Below are 22289 nucleotides of genomic sequence, written 5' to 3'. Positions count from 1 at the left end.
GTTATAATAGTTCTACTGTGTTTTAAATTATTTACCAACATGGCTGATTGGGCGTGCTTGGTATGACGAGTGCGCAGTGTGACTAACGTAACCAGCACATTAAACCGTGATTGTACATGTTTAATGTTAAACTAATTTTCTTACCTTCGAATATATAGATGCATTTGTAATGTAGGCTTGTACTGTTTGACAACTATAGTAAGTACAAGAAGGTCATACTTTACCCCCTCCTTTCGAGCTAATTTTGATCGTGTTTTGGGGTTGTTCTCTTCATCAAGCCATTAGCATTTGTTTCAAAATTTTCTGTAAAGAAGGCGTTTTAAACCTTGTTCTTGTTTAATAGACCATTTCTATAGGTACATGTACATTTATTGAGCGGAGAGAAGCGAAGCTCTTATACTACACTCATGCTTTTATTTTACAATTACCCTACTCCTCCTGAACGGCTGAAGCGATCTGCACGAAATTTACCCCAATCATATTAACCAACCATGGGAAGGTATAAATCTGAAATGGTACAAATCGCACCACAGGGCTTTTCCCTACGTTAATTTAAACTTTTGGAAATTTAACATGGGCCTTATGGGTTAATTGGTTGTCATGTAATTTTTTGTGAGAATAACAATAAAAACTAAAATAGAGTTGCAACATGTTAGTCAACGAATCATCTAAATAGCACATTACAAATACCATACAGAGAACAATGGAAGAACAATCGGAAATCATTGAGCATAATTTACTACAAAATGAATAACCAATAATTATGGTCGCCAGAATAAGGCTGATGCACAATTGACTTTAAATAATCCAAATAGCCATTCCATTTACACAAAAATGAAAAAAAACAGTACCATCAAATTACAGGCCTTTATCAATATTGCCCACCATAATATCTAAGCTCTACGAGCTTGCAATGCACTCCCGTTTGGTAAGTTTTTTTGGAAAATAATAAATTATTTGACGAAGAACAAAATGGTTTTAGGTATGGAAATCTGTGACAATTGCTGGTATTGATCTAGTTGAGACTATTATTGATGCTATTGATAGAGGTGACAACTCTGTTGGAATTTTCATGGACCCTAGTAAAGCTTTTGATAGCGTTTCGCATCAGACACTTATTTCAATATTACAACATTTTGGTATTACTGATAATTCACTAAATTGGTTTAAATCATATTTAGAAAACAGGCAGCAATATGTTGAACTGAATACGATTACAGAATTCAATCAATTACTTAAATTATTAAATTACTTAAATTATGCCTCTATGCTGATGATGCAAATTTAATAATTTCTGGTAGATCAAAAAATAACCAACATTGAATATACAGGCAATAGTAGCCTTGAATCTGTGAATATTTATCTTGCAAAATCTCATTGCTTAACTCAGAGAAAACCAAATACATAAATTTTTCAACTGCCCAAAAAAAACTTTAAAACCTCATTTAAAAATTTATAACAATTACTTAACTCAAGTGACTCATACTTAACTAAACTCTTAGGACTAGTAATTGATCAAAATTTATATTGGTTGTACCACATTGATAAACTAAAAAGTACAATTTGTTCAGGTCTATTTATGCTGCACAACTTGTCTAAACTCTGCTCGTTGAATGTTTTACTGAAGGTTTACTATGCTCACATAAACTCACATATTGCATTCGGCATTGAATTATATGGTGCAACAACCATACAAAATTTAGATAGTATATTAATTTTACAAAAGAGAGCCATACGTATCATGTTAAACTTAGGAGAAAACCAATCGGGAAAACATTATTTTGCTAAATTAAATATCTTTAAAGTGTATGGATTATCTATACTTATAAAAGGCAAAGCCCTCACTGACACACTCACTCACTCACTCATCACTAATTCTCCCACTTCCCATTTACCTAGGAGGCTGAAATTTGGCACACAGATTCTTTAGGTATTAAATAGGAAAACTAAGTTGTTTTTATTCTGATCGGACCCTCGGGCTCCGCCCCAGTGGCTCTGGAGTTTCCCATGTTAACCTTATGATTTTTCATATTTAAAAGGAATTAATGAATCTTATCAGCTGTTTCAATTAAACAAGTTGGTTCTGTTCTATGATGTTCAATAGCATTAAAGTTACAAGGATTACCAACAGGGTGCAGCACTATTGTTAAAGGTGAGTGAGCGTAGCGAACGAACTTCAACCTGGAGGCGAGTTAGCGTAGCGAACGAGCTAACCTGAAGGCAAGTGAGCGCAGCGAACTAGCTCCAACAAGGTGAGTGAGCGTAGAGAACGAACTTCAACCAACACGTAATTGAGCCATGCGAACGAGCTCATCTTGAAAATTAAGAAGTTAAACGGGGCAAAGCCCGCGGGTACAGCTAGTATATTTATAAAACTATAATTAATCTAAAAAGTGAAATGAATACACATACACTTTCGAAATTGGGAATGTCACATAATTATTATACTCAGCATCGGAACTACCCAGCCATCCAGAGGCATAATTTCGAGTTTTTTAAAACACCTTTTTATTAGCTCGCTTTCTTGTCCAGGACAAATTTTGCAATAGATTTTATACAAACTTCCCGATGAGCTAGAGAGTTGAAACTTGAAACATAGCTCACAAATGGAAGACAATGGAATATTATATCATTTAATTTTCATATTTCCCTTGGGCTATGCCCCATGGGCTTGTTTTTAATTACTCGCTTTCTTGCAAATGTTGATACTTTCCGATGAGCTAGAGACTTGAAATTTGAAACACAGCTCACAAATGGATGACAATGCAATATTATATCATTTAATTTTCATAATTCCCCTAGGCTACGCCCCATGGGCTTCCAAATTTCCATTGTTTACATTTTGAAAGAATGTAAATATATCAATTAATTTAAGTCAGCTGTAAAAATACTTAAATTTGACAGTTCGAAGAGCAGAGTTTAAGAGGTACAGGTTATGCTCCCAAGAGATTCTTTATACAAACAAACATTTCAAAATAAAGATAAACAATCTGATTGCAGGTATAAAGGTGTTTGTTAATAATGTCAATTATTGTTATTTATTTAGTATTCTATAAAGTAAACATTAAATTAAATAGATTGATATATTTATAATTAGTAGGTAGGCCATACATTCAATCTAATACATAATTATATGAAAAGAAACTAAAATAAACCTCAGATTTCCCACATGCCTCTGTCTTAATCTGATATAGATGTTTGAAATAGATTAGCATCCACACATATTAAAAACTAAAAAGTAGAAAATAATTTATAAATAAAAAATCTTTTTTAAAACAAAACGTTTTTAAACGCACTAAAAAGTAGAAAATGATTTATAAATATGCGGAGAGTATAAATACTTGTAAGATTTAAAACGAAAAACGTGGGGTGCATGCAATTGATGATAATAGTACATTATTTCAAAAGGTGAAGGTAATTGTATATTATCTATTGTTTTAAAAAAGTTTTTTTATTTATAAATGTTTAATAAAAACCCCACTGGTGCAGGTACTAGGTTTTTTTTATTCTCTGTCTAAAGATATAATGGAAATTATTAATATTAATACTTTAATCCATTTACTGCATGTAAACAATTCGTTTACGTGAGCCAGACGTATCATTCACATTAGAACCTGTGTAAATAGACATTCAATTTAAGTAAACCAGGCGTACCATTGATTTTTGATACTGCAAATAGGCATTTTATATATGCAAACCAAATATATATTTGACATTGGATACTGCAAGTAGACATTCAAATTTATGAGAACCAGATGAAACATAGACTTTGATTACTGTAAGGAGACCATTTATTTACGAGAACCAGACTTATAATTGACTTTGAATACTGCAAGTGTATTACAAACTTACTATGATGAGATATTAACTCATTTACGAGGAACAGATGTAGCATTGACCTTAGAAAAGTGTTGGTTTAATATGCTAGCTCCGCTCAATATTGCAAGCAGACAACTGCATTGTACACCTTGTATAAGCCTATATAAAGTATATACTAAATTAGTAATATATATGTGTGTGTGTCCATCCGCACGATAACTTGAGTAATTTTTTTCCGATTTTGATAAAATTTGGTTTGAAGGTGTAAGGCGGGATAAACTTGAATGAGTTCGCGAACCAGCATGGACTATGGGAACGGGGGTTTATGGGGGGTTTTATGGGGTAAAAATAGGGTTTTCCCATTTTTGACCCTAAAAATACAAAATTTCACAATTTCTTTTTAAACCATTTTGTAGAGCTTAAAAAAACAAATAATTTAGTATATTGAAGCGTTATTATGCGCCTAATTGTTACGGAGAAAATTAAAAAAAAATGTAATTTTAAAATTCCCATGTTATTCTTATGGAGAATAAGTCAACTGTTGTAGTTTGCTTGTTTATGAACATATTTTGATCAAATTTGGAAAATACATTAATTTCTTACTAAACCGCAGTACCTTTTAATATTTTACATAAAAAACTTGTTTACCCTCCCTGTTGCAGCAAACCTAAGTACTCTCTGTTTAAATAGGGAATAAATGTGATATTTTTAAGGAGACATTTTAGTTTAAATCCAATCAGGCAAATGGAAATTCGCTAAGTCTGCAGGTTTGCTGCGGCGGGGGTATTATAGATATAGATAGGTATATATATTTATAAGTTTGTCAATTATGCAATCCTAATCGACCTTTTGTTGGATAGCATCATTGATTGATGAATCGCATCAGAGTCCAGAAACGATCTCACTAGGATTCGAACCCGCGACCCTCAGCCACTAGGTTGATAATATTGAGTTTTTAAACGACACCGATAGGCACCGTTTCGGTTAAAACTTTAGAGTTGTTAAGCTTCATGGGAACACAAAAACAAAAGCTAATCGCTTAAATATATGAACAAGGTTTGCGAGCAAAAAGATTTAAGAAACGGCTCCAACTATAGCCTAGCTTTAGTAGGAATTTTATAGCTCCAGAAAAATATTTTAAAGCGAAGCTGTATACATACAAGGAATATGCGTTTATCGTTAAAATTTGCAAATTGAATTTTAATATATTTAACATTCAATTTATTGGTTACCATATTGGTTACGGACTAACAAGGAAAATGTATATTTTCCATGAATTATTTGAATTATATGTAGAATTATATTTCGTCATATTGCACCATTGTTTGAACAAACTATGTAGTCAAGTAAATCCATACGAAAACCCTAAAAAAATTTCTTTAAATGGTTTTGTTGGTTATTTTGACTTAGAATTATGTGCATTTACCAGGGGAAAAAGTCTAAAGAAATCGGAGTATCGGAAGTCCAAAATTCAAGATGGCGTCCAATATTTCGGTCAAATACTTGTATATAACTAATTTTTTAAATATTTATGAGTATTTTTTTGCTTGAACAATCCATTAATAGGTCTTAAAAATTAAGATCGCAAGCTAAAATTCAACACATATTTTATTTACTTATTAAAATATTACAGAAAATAAAATAGGCCCTTGAAGTTAGCTGTTTATTTCATCAGCTGACTACAACACTGCACGGAAATAGTATATTACGTTACTAGTCCTGAAGATAGGTGTTTACCAGATGAGTGTGGTCGTTCCCGTGCGAGACGAAGTCGAGTGCGGGATTACCATACGCTTCCGGTAAACGCCTATTTTCTAGTAACGTAATATACTATTACCGTGCAGTGCTATAGTCAGCTGATGAAATAAACAGCTAACTGCAACGGCCTATTTTATTTTCTGTAATATAAAAATATTATAATTTATGTTATGTCCAAAATAAATTGTGTTATGCGTTCAAAATTTATTAATTACGAGCTGTTAGCCCGTCCTACGTACGGGAATCGAGTAGTCCATTAAAACTGTATATAATAGTGTGTCTATTACTAATTAATTCAAGCATAGTTTAAGCGGTTCAAAATTTATAGTAAAGAAAAAGCTGCTAAGATGAATTAAAACATTTGATCATTGTTATTTTCCTAACCTTTCCTCAAAAAGTCGAGTAGTAATAGTTATTTGTGTAACTAGTGGGCTCTCGTGTGCAGCAAAGGCCTTTTGCACTCGTGTTACACATTATATTTTTCCTACAGTCACTATAAAGCATATAAATAATTCGTCTTTCAAACACTATACAACACGTTTTTAGGTTCAGCTGGCAACACAAATGGTGCCCAGAGAAAGTAGTACCCGCGGTCCGTATCAATCCGCTATTTTTCCTCGGCAAGAAATGTGCTCCGCGTTTTGAGAATATAGTTCCGTATGATTTTGTAATTTGAAGTGGTTTCCGCGCAAAAAAAAAAAAAATACTTTAAAGGTATTTTCTTGTTTATTAAGATCGTAGGAATGTTTTAAAAACGTTTAAAAGAAAAGTCCAGAAAGTTCAGAAATACCGAAACTATAAACACGAAATGACAGGTTAAATCGTAGTTATAATAGTCAATCAGCTGCTCATAGTATTATTATTATCTTTAAGTGTTGCCAACCAATTTCCAAGCGTAGGACGGATTACGTGCATAATAGAACCACGCTGTTTTGTGTTGTTTCGTTGGAATCCTGATGTGCGGCAAAGTATAAACCGTACGACAAAGTATAAACCGTACGGCAAAGTATAAATATGCAGCAATTAGCAGCTTTCTGTACTATAAACAGTACAAGGAAGCCAACTTTGTCGGGTGACTGTAGGAAAAATAATTTGTATAAACTTTCTTTTGAAGATTAGTGAGCTTCGATTCGTGTACAGCAATGGTTATAGAATCTTACTTATTTCCTATAATCAAATCACAGAGTTAATAAAATAACCTCATAGTTCTATAGAATATTCTTTTATTCAAATAGCTGTTAGTTATAACAAATTATATTGAACTAAAATAAACTAAATATTTTTAAGACTCATAAAATAATAAATCAGAACATCTAGTATTTTACTATGTATATTTAAATAAACAATCATCCTCTTACCGAATAAATGAACGTATCGATGATTATAGCCTTACACATAGTATAAATAAGTCAATTCTACGTATGCCATTTCATTTTCATCCAAATGCTGAATTTGCGTCAAAAACGCTGAATGTTTACAGCTGTTACGTTAAGCAAATGATATTATACCAAAAGCTAGAGTAGAATGTTGGCGTCGGCTGCTAGAGTTTTTAATATTTAAAAATTAATTTCTAAAAAACTGAACCCCCAAACTAAAATTATGGCTTCGACATTCCCTAGTTCTCAAAATTATCTTTCCTTCAACACAAAAATCATGAAATAAAAATCCCTGTCACGTTTTAATATTATAGATTTTGTGTATTATGATGTAAAGTATCGTACGTAACTCGCCCGGTACGCTTTAACGTACTCGCACGGTAAACCACTTACCGCGCTAGTAACGTAATATTTCAGTATTGTTTTGTTACTTCACAGTACAAGTTTGAACCAATGAAGTTCAAGATTTAGAGAAAATAAGTAAAATTGTAGTACTTCCAACGTCAACTTCTCAGCTGTTAAGACCAATTTATTTGATTAAACATTGAGTGAGTGGTTGGGACAATAAGTCGTTGCATCCAGTGGCAATGAGAGGTTATTAACGAAACTAATGGAAGTTATGAGTGGTGATTTTTAGTAATTAAGAAACGGTCGTAGGTAAAGTAGCTTACGTAACTCTCTTTACGCGATCGTTGACTACGCAATGTTTTATAGTTTTTACCTTTTCGATAATAATAGAACTCAAACAAAGATTTATAACGAGTAATTTTGCATTTCTATATTCATTAGAGGCTCTAAAATTCAGTACACCACGATCTTGTTGGTCGTAGATAATAGTGACAAAAGTGTGAACAAGTTTTAAAGTTAAATAAGCGGCGGCTAAGTGTAGGAGAATGTTTTTGGCCTTGAGTTGTTGAATCAGGAGGATTTTGTTTGAATTGTAAATTTAAAAAGGTATACAATATATACTTAAAGGAAGATTGTGAGCTCATAGTGTGGACTGAAAAACATTTAATAAACTGCAAAGTCTTAAGAGAGTGTTTTATGGTCTTTAGTTGATGTATCAAGAGAATTTTGTCTAAATTGTAAATTTCAATAAGGTATACAAATGTGTAAAGGAAGATTGTGAGCTCAGAATAGGAACTGAAAAATCAATCAATATTGAATTTATGGTTTTCACTAAGCGTTCATTGTTTATTTACTGCCTGATCAAAACTTGAAACCTCATTAAACGTCTACATTGGACTTCCACTTTTTGATTGGACCCCCGATCACAGATTTGACTTTTACTGATTCCTTCACTACCGAGTACATTATCATATTACCTGTAAACAGTTATAGTTGCTTCATTAAGTAGGTTCATTTATTATTTGTTCTATACACGTTATCAGCTTATTTCCCGTTTTTTTTTTTTTTTTTTACTGAAGGGAAGGATCCAACCAAACCCCGGTCTTGTTACTCTCTATTGTCTATCTTATGTTGTATCATTAACAGATAGCCCAAATGACAAATTACATCTGGTTCCAGAACCAATCTATCTAGGAATCTAACCAGTAACCTTCATATTTGAAATTAATTTGAAGAGTTACAGGTCTGAAAACAAAAACTTGAACCTCAGGTATACAATCAAGTTTCTTGGAAGGAAATTAATTTTAATTCTAAAGAAATATAGGTAAATAAAACAAGGAATATATTTCGTAAAATCTTGTACTTCCACATTTATTATGTAAATCAATACATTATCATGCCATGAAATAAAATATTTATATTATTTTGAACTGGTTTCATACAAAATTTAAAAAAAAATTAAAGATGACTAAAGTTGTTGGTTCATCTCCTGCCGTAGTATCCGCCAGAGTAGCTGTGGTGTTGCTGTGGAGGAGGTGGTCTGTAACTCTTGTGTGGACCACTTCCATAGCTGACAACCCCTCCATACCTTCCACCACTCTCAGACCCACCAAAGCCACCTCTGCTGCTGCTGCTGCTACTATAGCTGTCTCTTGACGAGGCCACTCCTTGGTTAGGGCCTCCCTAAATAAAAAAAAAATAGCATACGATCATTCATTTGTTATGTCACCAATATATTTAATACGCTAGGTAATAGGTTTCTACTATATTAAGAGCAAGAGGGATACTTCTAATCAGACTATATTTACGAAATTCATGTAATACCTTTTTCACTACACTACTATGAGATGAGCTGTGTTTTGTGTTTTCAACCTGTGAAACATCATATTTTCTACAGCTGTTTATTGTTTACTTAAAAGGGCTGCATGAGATCGATTGAATTTATTTAAATTTAAATATAATTCGTATATTTTTTCATTCGGATTACATTTTTCAGTGATTTTTATGATGACATAATTACCCTGGGTCTTCGGTCCTGGTATGGCTGATATCTGTTGTCTCTACTTTGGAAGTTTCTGCCGCGATCGGGTCTGAAACACAGTGAATTACAGATCCAAGCCATTGTTAAGATTAAGGGTGTAGTAAACTGACAGGCAGCGAAAAAAACAATTAATTGTGTATGTAGTATATGATTTGTAATTATTTATTTCGCATGGTTAAATTTTTATCACTAGTGAAAGTAAGAGTGATAAAGTTGCAGTTCAATCATACTTTTTACAGGTTTTATTAAAACACCTGCCTAAGGGTATTGCAGAAACCTAAAAAAATAGATCAAATATTTAAAATTTCCAAGCTGAAATACTGTTATTAACTAGACAATTACATCATAAAATTTAATAGTTGTATAACTAAGTTACTAAAACGATGAACACATTCAAGTTTTTATATTCAATACAGGTTCGATTTGGATTTTGGTGTTCATATAATACAATATCTTCAGCTGAGCGGCAAGCAGCCGCTCATGGTATCAAGTCCAAACTGATTTTCGCGAAAACGCCGCTCGCCGTTTAATCCAACTATTCAGTTAAGTCGAAAATGTCAGAGGAGCAGCAGCAAACGTTCGAGCCTCCAGCCAAACTCAAGAAGACACAGGTGAAGTTGAGTGTTAGAAGTTTTGATAAGTGAGGTGTAGTTCAGGGACCAGCACGAAGGTTTAAAAACACTACAGTCACCAGAACACTATTGGACGAGAGAGAGAGCCAAGTTTGTCAAAAAACTAGAGAATTGTCAATTGACAACTATAGTTGCAATACGTCTTGCGGGTCAGTTTGCCATATTCGACTATATGAACTGACTCATACAACAGGGGAAATTCGACGAGCGTTTAACGTTTATAAACACCAAAGAGAAGTAGCCCTTGTAAAACAGGTATGAATTTACTACACCGTATTGCACAAATGTACAGAACAAGAGAGATTAGTCGTCTGAGGACAATGAGATAAATTATTTACATAAATACCTTGACTGACTGATAAAGAAATCAAATTTAAACAATCATAACAACTACGATACAATTACATTACATGCACAAATGCTCACCCATAGTTATTAGATCTGTAGTTGTTGCCTTGTCTTGGTTGATTGTAGCCACCTGAAAATTATTGTGTCATTAGACAACTGAAAACATGTGATGGCAAATAAGTCAGATCAAATAAAGAAGTATTAGATAAAATGTGATACTTTACAAGTGCTGAACCACAATAAAAGTTTCAAGATTATTAAAGTTAATTCCAGGAAATGAATGATTATCTAACAGAGATATTCATTTTTTAAAAGGAAACATATTCATATCCTATTGCTCAGAAATACACCATAGGTATGTTATATGCTCAATGGTATTCATCAAAATGGCCTTTTTCTTTTAGTCTCTAATTACTGTAGTAATTTCATATTAATTATACTGTAAATGGCTCGTTACGACCATAATATGTTAGGTTTGCAATCTTTTGTTTACATTTTACTTGTTAATTCTTAAAGATACTTAACAACCCATAAGCCTCATGTTAAAAATTGAAAATTTTAAGTTAGTTTTAATTTATTTTAGCATTAACTAATTGTAATTTGTATATTTATTATCATTCGATTCTCACTATCTGTAAAAATAACCTTGGTAAGTTTAAGCTGAAATATCTACAGCGGGTTTTACGTGATTATGTAAGAAAGTTTGCATTGAAGTCAACCTCAAAGAACATATCACGGGGAATATCACCCCCGCTCAATACAGTAAGTTATAAATTAAATTCAAACCAAAAGTAATATCTCCTAGTCCAAGTTCATATTTAAACTATCAAAAATAAAAATAGAGGGAAAATAATTTTTTTTTAAATTGCATAAAACACATAAATAAATATGATACACCTTCATAATAAAATTATATTATTCTTGACAAATGAATGACAAAAATCAGTCTGGGTGATAATTGTTGACCAATTATCACACAGGCATGGATGGATTAGCGGAAAGTTGTACATTGCAGTCTAATTTGAGTTTAAAATCTGGACTGAATAAAATTTTAAGCAGCCGTGAGACCGCCTGTCTGACTAGACTATGTATATACATAGATGGCAGCCACTCGCCCACATATCACTGCAAAAGTTGCACACATTCTTCCTCGATGTGTGGTACATCGGTAACAACAAAAGCTGGTACACATCTGACCTGGCCAATCTGAGAAATAGAGTTTTATTCCTAAATGACATTTATAAATCTGCAATAAATCATACTGATAAGCAGCACTATTATCATCTCTATCTATGTGCCCAAAAAGACTACAGGAGTAAAGTAACCAAAGCTAAAAAGGAATCAAACTCAAACTATATCACAAATTCCCACAACCCGAACAAAGCGGCTTGGGACCTTATAAACTCAAGCAGAAAAATCAATACAATTTGCAAAAACAACAATAGCCCAGATACATCATTCAATACCTTTTTCATTAACAGTGTTACTGACATCGCTTCACGTTTCACCAATTGCAATGTCGATCCAGCTGACAATATCCCTCTAAACCCCATGAACAAATTAGAAAACTGGAAACTCGTAACCCCAAGTCAAATTGAGTCTATTGTTAAGAATTTCTCAAACTCGAACAGCCCTGACATATATGGATTAAATGTGAACATTCTAAAGAATACCATCCACTGTATGTCCAAACCTCTAGCTACAGTGATCAATATATGTCTTAGAGAGGGATTTTTTCCAAGTTTTCTAAAAATAAGCCGAACAGTCCCCGTATTTAAGAAAGGTGACCCGGAAGAATTATCTAATTATAGGCCTATATCCCTGATACCAATGTACGCTAAGATTATGGAATGCACAGTCAAGGACCAACTGGGTGAGTTTTTTGAAGGCTCGAATCTTTTCACGAATGATCAACATGGGTTTCGAAAGGGCAGATCAACAACCACTGCGTTGCTAAATCTAACATCAAAAATAAATTATGCTTTTGACAACAAATACCTGACAAACCTAACCCTATGTTACCTCAGCAAGGCGTTCGACTGTATCTCACACGACGTCCTGCTGAGGAAAATGGAAAGATACGGGATAAAGAACGTTGCACTAAAAACCTTTCATGACTATTTGAGAGACAGAAAGCAAGTGGTATCTATAAGGGGAGCTCTCTCCAGTGACCTGAATGTCAGCTTAGGGGTCCCCCAGGGTTCTATCCTGGGGCCTGTTCTCTTCCTGATTTTTATCAACGACTTGAGGACTGACGGGAGAACCCTGTTCTTTGCTGATGACACCACCCTCATCACGAGCAATGGTCAATTGGACCAACTAAAACTCGAAGCAGCTGAAATCCTGGACGAGGCAAAAGCCTGGTTTTCAACGAACAAACTTAAAATAAACAATGACAAAACCCAAGAACTTATATGCAGTTTAAAACCCCAAACTCTGCAACAACTACCTGTCAATCTACTAGGTTTTTGGCTGGATAGTAGGTTGACATGGGACAAACATAAAAATGAGTTGGAAAGCAGACTTTCCAGAACTGTTTTCCTCTTAAGAAAGTTAAAAAATCTGGTCACAGATGCATACTTAAAGCTGGCCTATTATGGCCTCTTCCACAGCTTGATGAGCTATGGTGTCATTGTCTGGGGACACGCTTCAGAGACTAAGAACATTCTGATAGTTCAAAAGGCTGCCATAAGAGCCATAACGTCCAGCGAAAGACACGAACATTGTAGGCCACTTTTCCGAGCCCTAGGAGTAATGAATATCTACAGCCAATTCATTTATAACTGTCTGGTGCAGACCAAGGAAAATATTGATAACCTCAGCTGCAGAAACCAGCTACATCGTTATAATACGAGAAAAGGAGAAGATTTAAACGTTCCTTTCTGCAGGCTTAGTAAACAAAAAGACTGTTATCCGGTCCTTGGCATCAGACTTTATAACCACCTGCACCAGGACATAAAGTCACTCCCTCTTAAGAGCTTTAAAAAGAGAGTAGAGGAGCTACTCAAGGCGCGGCCCTATACTCCATGAAGGAATATTTCACAGAGGAAAATGGTGAATGGACCTCGTAATCTACAGCCATGTTAACCGCATAAATATATAAAGTATTAAAACTTAAATGTTTTTAAATGTTTTTTCTTTGACGAAATCTATCCAGTCACTACTGGTCATCGATGGATGCATGGTATAAAGGTATAAAGGTAAAGATAATATAATTTAGAAGGTTTCGGTGCAATTGATGTGCGATTTAAAACGAATTTGAAAGCTCTTTTCTGTAACCTAATCTTGGTATAGTGTATCTAAAGTTCAATGTTCAATATATAATGTTCAATATATATATAAGTTGGCTAGTGAACATTTTTTGTTTGTTGTCTTAACTGTATATTGGAAGGTTTAATGAACAACTGTCTAATAGTAATATTGAGTACAAGAAAACCGCGGAATAACAAATCAGTAGAATATCTTAGCCCTTTTTCAGCATAGTGCTATGTTATTATGTATAGAGCGCTGTGTCAACCCTACTAGGCGCCCAGTCAGAGCCGGTGGCGGTCTGGAAGTGCCGTATTCGGCCTCTGCACTATCCAAATTAAATGTTAATTTATATAAATAATATGCGTAACAATTTGGCTGAGGAGTATCAATATTTCAAATACAAAACCAATCACCTCCAAAACAAGCTTTTACATTTTTGTCAAGCGTTTGCCGTTTTTGAGAAAAAGTTGATTTACAAAAGTTACAACAAAAACGTTTTGGGTAGAGTAAAAATTCTGAAACTACACATATTACTAATTCATTATACAGGGTGAATTTTAAATGAGTTCCCCCCCTACTTTTTTCTGCATTTCTTAAGATATCATCTCCGGACCACGTTAGATCATTGTTGAGTAGTAAGTACTTCATTTTGGCTGGGTATACAATTTTGGCCGCCATCTTGGATCCGCCATATTGGATACAAAGTTTTTTTTTTCAAATGTAAAGGTAGGGTTGTGACCCATTATTTCAAACCAGAATTTTACGCTGATTACAATGCCGCAATTATTTTTTTTAAATATTGATCCGTTCTAAAGTTATGAGGACTTTTTATAACTTTATTTTTAGCGCATTTTAACATTGTGCATTTACAAACTAAGACCATAATCTCAAAATAGTGCTAGATAAAGATAAGTATACACCACCATTCATTGCCGACATATTTTCACTTGGTTATGACGGATGTAGTTTTTTCAGCCGCCATCTTGGATCCGCCATTTTGAAATGTGATCAATTAATTTAAATATGAAGGTGGTGTTGTGACCCATCATTTTGAACTACTTTTTTATACTGGACTCAATGCTGCAATCCGTTTTTGGTTATCAAGCTATCTTGATGAAATATTAAAATAGTCTTATTTAAAATTTCAATATTTCAAAAACCAAAGATGCAAATGAAAAACGGATTGCGGCATTGAGTTCAGCATAAAAAGGTAGCTCAAAATGATGGGTCACAACACCACCTTCATATTTAAATTAATTGATCACATTTCAAAATTGCGGATCCAAGATGGCGGCTGAAAAAACTACATCCGTCATAACCAAGTGAAAATATGTCGGCAATGGATGGTGGTGTATACTTATCTTTATCTAGCACTATTTTGAGATTATGGTCTTAGTTTGTAAATGCACAATGTTAAAATGCGCTAAAAATAAAGTTATAAAAAGTCCTCATAACTTTAGAACGGATCAAGATTTTTTAAAACTAATTACGGCATTGTAATCAGCGTAAAATTTTAGTTTGAAATATTGGGTCACAACCCTACCTTTACATTTGAAAAAAAAAACTTTGTATCTAATATGGCGGATCCAAGATGGCGGCCAAAAATGTTTACCCAGTCAAAATGAAGTACTTACTACTCAACAATGATCTGACGTGGTCCGGAGATGATATCTTAAGAAATGTAGAAAAAATAGGGGGGGAACTCATTTAAAATTCACCCTGTATATGTGTCCATATTGTATTAAAGTTTGATAAAGTTCTGACGTTTAGTTTACATTGTGTGAATTTTCAAAGTCATAAGATGGTTTTTGGTACTGTAAAAACAGGCAGATTTTACCTTCCGACTGTCATAAAAAATTTCTTAAACGATCTAAAAAAATTTTGTTTTCACAGGAATACGTAGAATAAAACAAAGAAAATTTATACATACTACGTGTTTTTCTAAGTTAGTTGGTTACTTTTCTGTAGAGCTCCAAACTCGAGTGTCTAAACTTTTTTCCCCGACAGTAGTGTCTCCAGTACCAGGAGGAGACACCCCCACCAGAACCAGAGTAAACACGGCTCAACTAATAAATCTTGAATCTTGAACTGTCTGTAAGCATGTATAGTTTTCTTAGTTTTTAGCGAATTTCCCGATAGGAAAGTAGCTATTACAGTAGGTCTCATAGTAAGACCTGGGCCCGGGACCGATTTACTTTTTCAGTTTGATTTTCCCAGAGGCCAAAAACACTATTCGTTCAAATATATCTGTGTGTGTGTCCGTGAATACGATAACATGAGTAATTTTTGTCAGTTTTTGATGAAATTTGGCTTAAAGGTGTAGGGCGGGATAAACTTGAATAAGATCGCAAACCAGCATGATCGGACTATGGGAACGGGGTTATTTGGGGGTCAAAATTGGATTTTATCATTTTTGACCCTCAAAACAAAAAAATTCCAATTTCTCTTGGTCAAATTTGTAGAGCTTGAAAAAAATAATTTAGTATATTGAAGAGTTTTTTACGACTATTGGTCACGAAAAAATTCAAAAAAATCGTAAATTTAAAATTACTATGCTATTCATATGGGGAATAAGTAAACTGTTGTAGTTTGCTTGTTTACGGATATATTTTGATCAAACTTGGCAATTACCTTATTTTATACTAAGCTATTGATATTCTACTAAAAACCCACTTAATTACTCTCCCTGTAGCAGCAAACCTAGGTATTTGTTGAACATAATGCTATTTAAATTGAAAATCCAATCGGGCAAATGGAAATTCGCTTAGTCTGCAGGTTTACTGCGGCGGGGGTATTGTTTTAAATATGAGGCACCCATGATATTTTTTTCCCATGACTACACCTAAATATTTGAAACACTTTTTAATGGGTTCATATCCACAGTAGACAGACTCCGGATCGTCACAAGAGTGCATTTTGAGGATCCTCTGTCCTGGATCATAGTTATCTCTATTATAAGTATTATTAGCAAAAATTTGTTTTTTGTACATTGAAAGAAAGTAAATTATAGTCAAACCAGTTTTATTCTTGATGAGATCAGAGGATTATGTGTGTAAACCTCGTCCCATGTTCCCGTATAAGACCAAAGCCGTGTTGTTAGCAAATATAATTAAGGGCCAATTTATGTTTAATTGGGTTATATAGGAAAAAGCAGTGGTCCAAGGGGACTTCCTTGACCAGACCAGACCACTTCTAGATGTGCTAGGGAGTTGAAATTTGGCACACTTGTAGTTCTTGGCCCCAAACCACCCATAAAATTCCAAAAAGTCGCATTTTCAAATTTTAACCCCCCCGAAATTTTGAATTTCCCCCCATGTTATTCTTATGGGAAATAGCATTAAAAACGGCCGACTTTGGTGTGCCCATCTGAATGGTTTAGAAACGTGCTAGAGACTTCAAATTTGCGTAGTATTGTACTATGGGATCTTAAATTAACGGTTAATTTTGCAAAAGTCCCATTTTCAAATTTTAACCACCCCAAAAATCCAAAATGGCGGACCTCTGAAAACGATAAAACGCGTTTTTTTCAAAGGGCTATAGCTCGAAAACGGTAAGAGCTAGAAAAGATTTGAAAGAATCTTAGCGAAAGGGAATTAAATTCTCTACAAAACCCTCTTAGGCGTTCTCCGGAAATCGCACTCCTTAACCTTCAAAAAACGCCCTACTTTCAAAATTTAGTAAATTTCTTTAAAATCTTTTACGGTTTTCGCTATTTTTTCATATTTAAATAATTTCTTTTTGCAAATATTATTATTGCTTTGTATTCTCCTTACTTTACTTTAAATTTTACTCATTACGTGTTTTTTCGTAACTTTACTCCTTGACCCCCAAAATCTAATTTTAATGTCGAAATTTGAAAGTTTTTACGAGCTCCGTGTTATTCTTATGGAGAATAACATTGAAAGTGGTTGACTTTGGTGTGCTCATCTGAACCGTTTAGAAACGTGCTAGAGACTTGAAACTTGGTATTATTGTAGTAGGGGATCTTATATTAACGGTGAAATGTGCAAAAGTCCCATTTTCAAATTTTAACCCCGCCAAAAATCCAAAATGGCGGACCTCTGAAAACGATAAAACACGTTTTTTTTACGGATATAGCTCGAAAACAGTTAGAGCTAGAAAAGATTTGAAAGGATATTCATGAACAGGAATTAAGTTTTCTACAAAACCCTCTTAGGTGTTTTCCGAAAATCACACTCCTTCGGCTTCAAAAAACGCCCAACTTTCAAAATTTTATAAATTTCTTTCAACTTTTTACCGGTTTTCGCTATTTTTTTTAGATTTAAAACTTTTTTTTTTGCAAATATTATTATTGCTTTGTATTCTCCTTTTTTTACTTGAAACTTTACTTACTACACGTGTTTTCGTAACTTTACTCCTTGGCCCCAAAAGTTTTTACGAGCCCCATGTTATGCTTAAGGAGGATAACTTTGAAATTTTATGACTTTGTTATGGTCATCTGAATTGTTAAGAAACGTGCTATAGACTTGTAATTTTGTAGTATTGTAGTATGGGATCCTAAGTTAAGGGTGAAATTTGCAAAAGTCATATTTTAAAGTTTTAACCTCCTCAAAAATCCAAAATGGCAGGACATCTAAAAACTATAAAACACGTTTTTTTTTCAAATAGCTATAGCTCTAAAACCGTAAGAGATAGAAAAGATTTAAAAGAACTTACATGAAAATGAATTAAATTTTCTACAAAACCCTCTTAGGCGTTTTCCGAAAGTCGCACTCCTTCAACTTCAAAAAACGCCCTACTTTCAACATTTGGTAAATTTTTTCAAATTTTTTATCGGTTTTCTAAAAGCTAGAAAAGATTTGAAAGAATTTTCATGGTCAGGAATTACATTTTCTACAAAACACTCTTAAGTGTTCTTCGAAAATCGCCAACTTCAACTTCAACTTCAAAAAACGCCAACTTCAACTTCAAAAAACGCCTTACTTTTTATTTGGTAAATTTCTATAAAATTTTTTACGATTTTCGCTACTTTTCCCAATCTGAGTAAATTCTTTTTGCAAACATTAATAATATTTTGTATAAACTCTGGTTTACTTAAAGTTTTATCCCCCTATCGTATTTCTAACCCCCCCTCCCTAATATTATATCCTCCCCCGCCCCAATGTTATTCTTACAGGTGCATAAGCCTAAATCACGTTTACCCATTTCTAGATTAACTGGATGTCTGAAATTTGGCCCGATTGTAGGTCTTGCGCCCTGTCCCCCGTGGCTCATTTACCCCCAACCAAAAAAGGGGGCCTGGGGGCGGAGCCCCCAGCGAGCCAAAGGCGAGTATATATATATATATATATATATATATATATATACTAGCTGTACCCGCGGGCTTTGCCCCGTTTTACTTCACAAGTGAGCTCGTTCGCATGGCTCAATCACGTCCTGGTTGAAGTTCGTTCGCTACGCTCACTTGCCTTCAGGTTAGCTCGTTAGCTACGCTAACTCGCCTCCAGGTTGAAGTTCGTCCGCCACGCTCACTCACCTTTTGTTTGCAATTTAGCTGTTGTCATAAATAAAAAAAAAAAATAATAGTGCTGCACCCTGTTGGTAATACTTGTAACTTTAATGCTATTGCACATCATAGAACAGAACCAACTTGTTTAATTGAAACAGCTGTTAAGATTCATTAATTCCATTTAAATATGAGTACTCTTAAGGTTAACATGGGAAACTCCAGAGCCACTGGGGCGGTGCCCGAGAGTCCGATCAGAATAAAAACAATTTAGTTTTCCTATAGTGTACCAAATTTCAGCCTCCTAGGTAAACGGGAAGTGGGAGAATTAGTGATGAGTGAGTGAGTGAGTCAGTCAGTGAGGGCTTTGCCTTTTATATACAGGGTGTAAATTAAGTCTGGCACACATTTTTTATCTTTTTTTCTATAGTACATAGAAGAAATCAATTTGCGGGAATGATTAATAACAAATGTTAGGCACTTTTAACAAATTTTGAAAATAAAAATTCCCTTAAGGGCAAGGAAGGGTGGGGGGTAACTAAAAATTTTCAAATGACAACCCCCATCTTGTGACCCCTCATTTTAAAGGTCATTGGAAGACAAATCCAAAGATGTGTCTAAAAAATTTTTTTTTGCACCCTATCCAAGATGGCGGTTTAAAATGTACTTAGGGTTGAATGGTTAAATTAGGTAGGCCTATGGCACACATTTCTTATCTTTTTTACTCTTTGTAGATAGAAGGAATTAATTTGCGGGACTGAGTAAGAACAAATGTTTGGCACTTTTTCATAATTTTGAAAAAAAATCCCCTTAAGGGTAAGGTGGGGGTGGGGGGTAACTAAAAATTTTCAAATGACAACCCCTACACAAATTTTACTTGTTCAACCCTAAGCACATTTTAAGCCGCCATCTTGGACAGGATGCAAAAAAAAATTTTTCAGACACATCGTTAAATTTGTCTTCCAAATACCTTAAAAACGAGTGGTCACAAGATGGGGGTTGTCATTTGAAAATTTTTAGTTACCCCCCACCCCCACCTTACCCTTAAGGGGATTTTTCTTAAGGGGATTTTTTTTCAAAATTATGAAAAAGTGCCAAACATTTGTTCTTACTCAGTCCCGCAAATTAATTCCTTCTATCTACAAAGAGTAAAAAAGATAAGAAATGTGTGCCATACCTAATTTACCCATTCAACCCTAAGTACATTTTAAACCGCCATCTTGGATAGGGTGCAAGAACAAATTTTTTAGACACATCTTTGGATTTGTCTTCCAATGACCTTTAAAATGAGGGGTCACAAGATGGGGGTTGTCATTTGAAAATTTTTAGTTACCCCCCACCCCCCCTTGCCCTTAAGGGAATTTTTATTTTCAAAATTTGTAAAAAGTGCCTAACATTTGTTATTAATCATTCCCGCAAATTGATTTCTTCTATCTACTATAGAAAAAAAGATAAAAAATGTGTGCCAGACTTAATTTACACCCTGATAGATATGTGTGTGTGTGTCCGTCCGGATGATAACTTGAGTAATTTTTGTCCGATTTTGATCAAATTTTTTTGAAGGTGTAAGGCGGGATAAACTTGAATGAGTTCGCTAACCAGCATGATCGGACCACGAGAACGGGGTTTAACGGGGGGTTTTATAGGGTAAAAATGGGGTTTTCTAACTTTTTACCCTTAAAACACAAAATTTATCAAATTTTCTCCAGACATTTTTAAAGAGCTTACAAATAAATTAGTATATAAAATTGTTTTTGTACGGTGATGGGTTACGGAGAAAATTCAAAAAAATTTTAATTTCAAATTCCCATGTTATTCTTATGGAGAATATTGTAAAATGTTGTAGTTGGCTTGTTTATGCATAAATTTTGATCAAACTTGGCGGATTTATTTATTTCATACTAAGCTATTGATATTTTAATAAAAACATTCTTTATTAGTTTCCCTGTATTAGCTAACCTAGGTACTCGTTCAACAAAAATGTTTATTTAATAGATTAATCGAAAATCAATCCAGGCAAACGGAAATCGCTTAGTCGGCAGGTTTGCTGCAGCGGGGGTATTTGGGTAAAATGTAAAACGAATAATCCGTACCAGTAAGTAAGTAATACAAACATCATTTTCCAAAACAGCAACCAAGTTCGAAGTGAACTTGGTAACCGAGACAGACGTGCACCCGAGATTTAGTCTCTGTTGAGATTTATTGTTTCTTATAAAGCGTTGTCCAAATTTCCTTTCATGTATTAACGGTAGCTACAATAGCCCAGGTTGGCCGGTGTCGGTCGCCTAGCAACGCCGCCGCGCCGCGTGTCGCCATGGCAACGACGGACAAATCGCACGGCCCGGCCACTCGACTTGAGGGCTCTTCACTCCTCACCCGGCACACAGCACACAGCACACAGCACACAGCACACCACCCGGACCGCGCGATTATGAATAATAAAAGATGTAAAATTATTAAACTTTGCACTAACGCTTCCTAAATAAATCTATACGGGAGAGCGAGCGGGGCTAGCGTTGGGACTAAGTAAAGATCATAATCTTAACATTGCGTGACATCAACGTACGCTATCGTCTTATACATTAAGACGAATTATCTTACGGTTTTTGGTAGAGGGGCTGCCCCAATAGTAATGGAGGTTGTAGGTGGGTGGACCAACTGTCCGGTCCACGACGATTCATCACGCCACGACACACGTTCAACGTTCATCTGTACATTATCCTCTTAAGTATCTCAACAATAGATCGCCGACAATCAACGACTGTGTTCTAGGGAATCTGCCAGTTTGTGTGGTACGTTTGACATAAATTTTGTTTTCGTGTAGGAAATAAACCAAATGATTGAACAGTCATGAAGGTAATACTGTAATTCGTTTAGAGTTCACTCGTGCCCAAACTTTATTGGCGTTTGATGAGACATACGGACTGGTTGAAACTTTCCATTTGTTTACTGATTGATTGCACTATGCACTTTGAGTAAAAAGAATGCACAACTTGAATCACGTAATCAAATTGCAGGTGTTCCACTACCTGCACTTCATTGTTTACATAATTAGACTCATCTGATTAAAATCTGACGTAAATCAGGATCTTAGAAACAATGATTTCCTTTGTGTAGCTTCTACCAATTAAACATGAAAACTATTCGTGAACTTTCAACACCCAACAGCTAAAATATTTAAAACAAAGGGTAAATGCATCGCGACGTTCGCTCCACAATGGGAGTTATTTTTACTCGTAGATCGGTTC

General features: G+C 34.5%; 1 protein-coding gene across 1 annotated transcript; it reads right to left on the bottom strand.

The window, feature by feature from the left end:
* Window positions 1-8644: 8644 nt before the first annotated feature.
* LOC128982623 (uncharacterized) lies at window positions 8645-15585 on the bottom strand. The gene is made up of 4 exons (XM_054401575.1): window positions 15533-15585; window positions 10401-10452; window positions 9322-9391; window positions 8645-8984 (listed from the first exon to the last, which is right to left on the bottom strand). Exons 2-4 carry the CDS (start codon window positions 10402-10404, stop codon window positions 8738-8740), a joined length of 321 nt encoding a protein of 106 aa, XP_054257550.1. The 5' UTR covers window positions 10405-10452; window positions 15533-15585; the 3' UTR covers window positions 8645-8737.
* Between the last annotated feature and the right edge of the window lie 6704 nt (window positions 15586-22289).

Source organism: Macrosteles quadrilineatus, unplaced genomic scaffold (assembly GCF_028750875.1).
Source record: "Macrosteles quadrilineatus isolate MER2022 unplaced genomic scaffold, UCM_ALF_1.0 Scaffold_794__1_contigs__length_31625, whole genome shotgun sequence".
In the NCBI taxonomy this organism is placed as follows: Eukaryota; Metazoa; Arthropoda; class Insecta; order Hemiptera; family Cicadellidae; genus Macrosteles; species Macrosteles quadrilineatus.
Note: the sequence above shows the minus strand (reverse complement) of the source record. Positions and strands in the feature narration are given on the sequence as shown.

Coding starts and splice junctions, on each gene's coding strand:
- LOC128982623 (XM_054401575.1), bottom strand. Junction 8,985..9,321: donor ACCAGGACCGAAGACCCAGG/GTAATTATGTCA, acceptor TTTTTTATTTAG/GGAGGCCCTAACCAAGGAGT.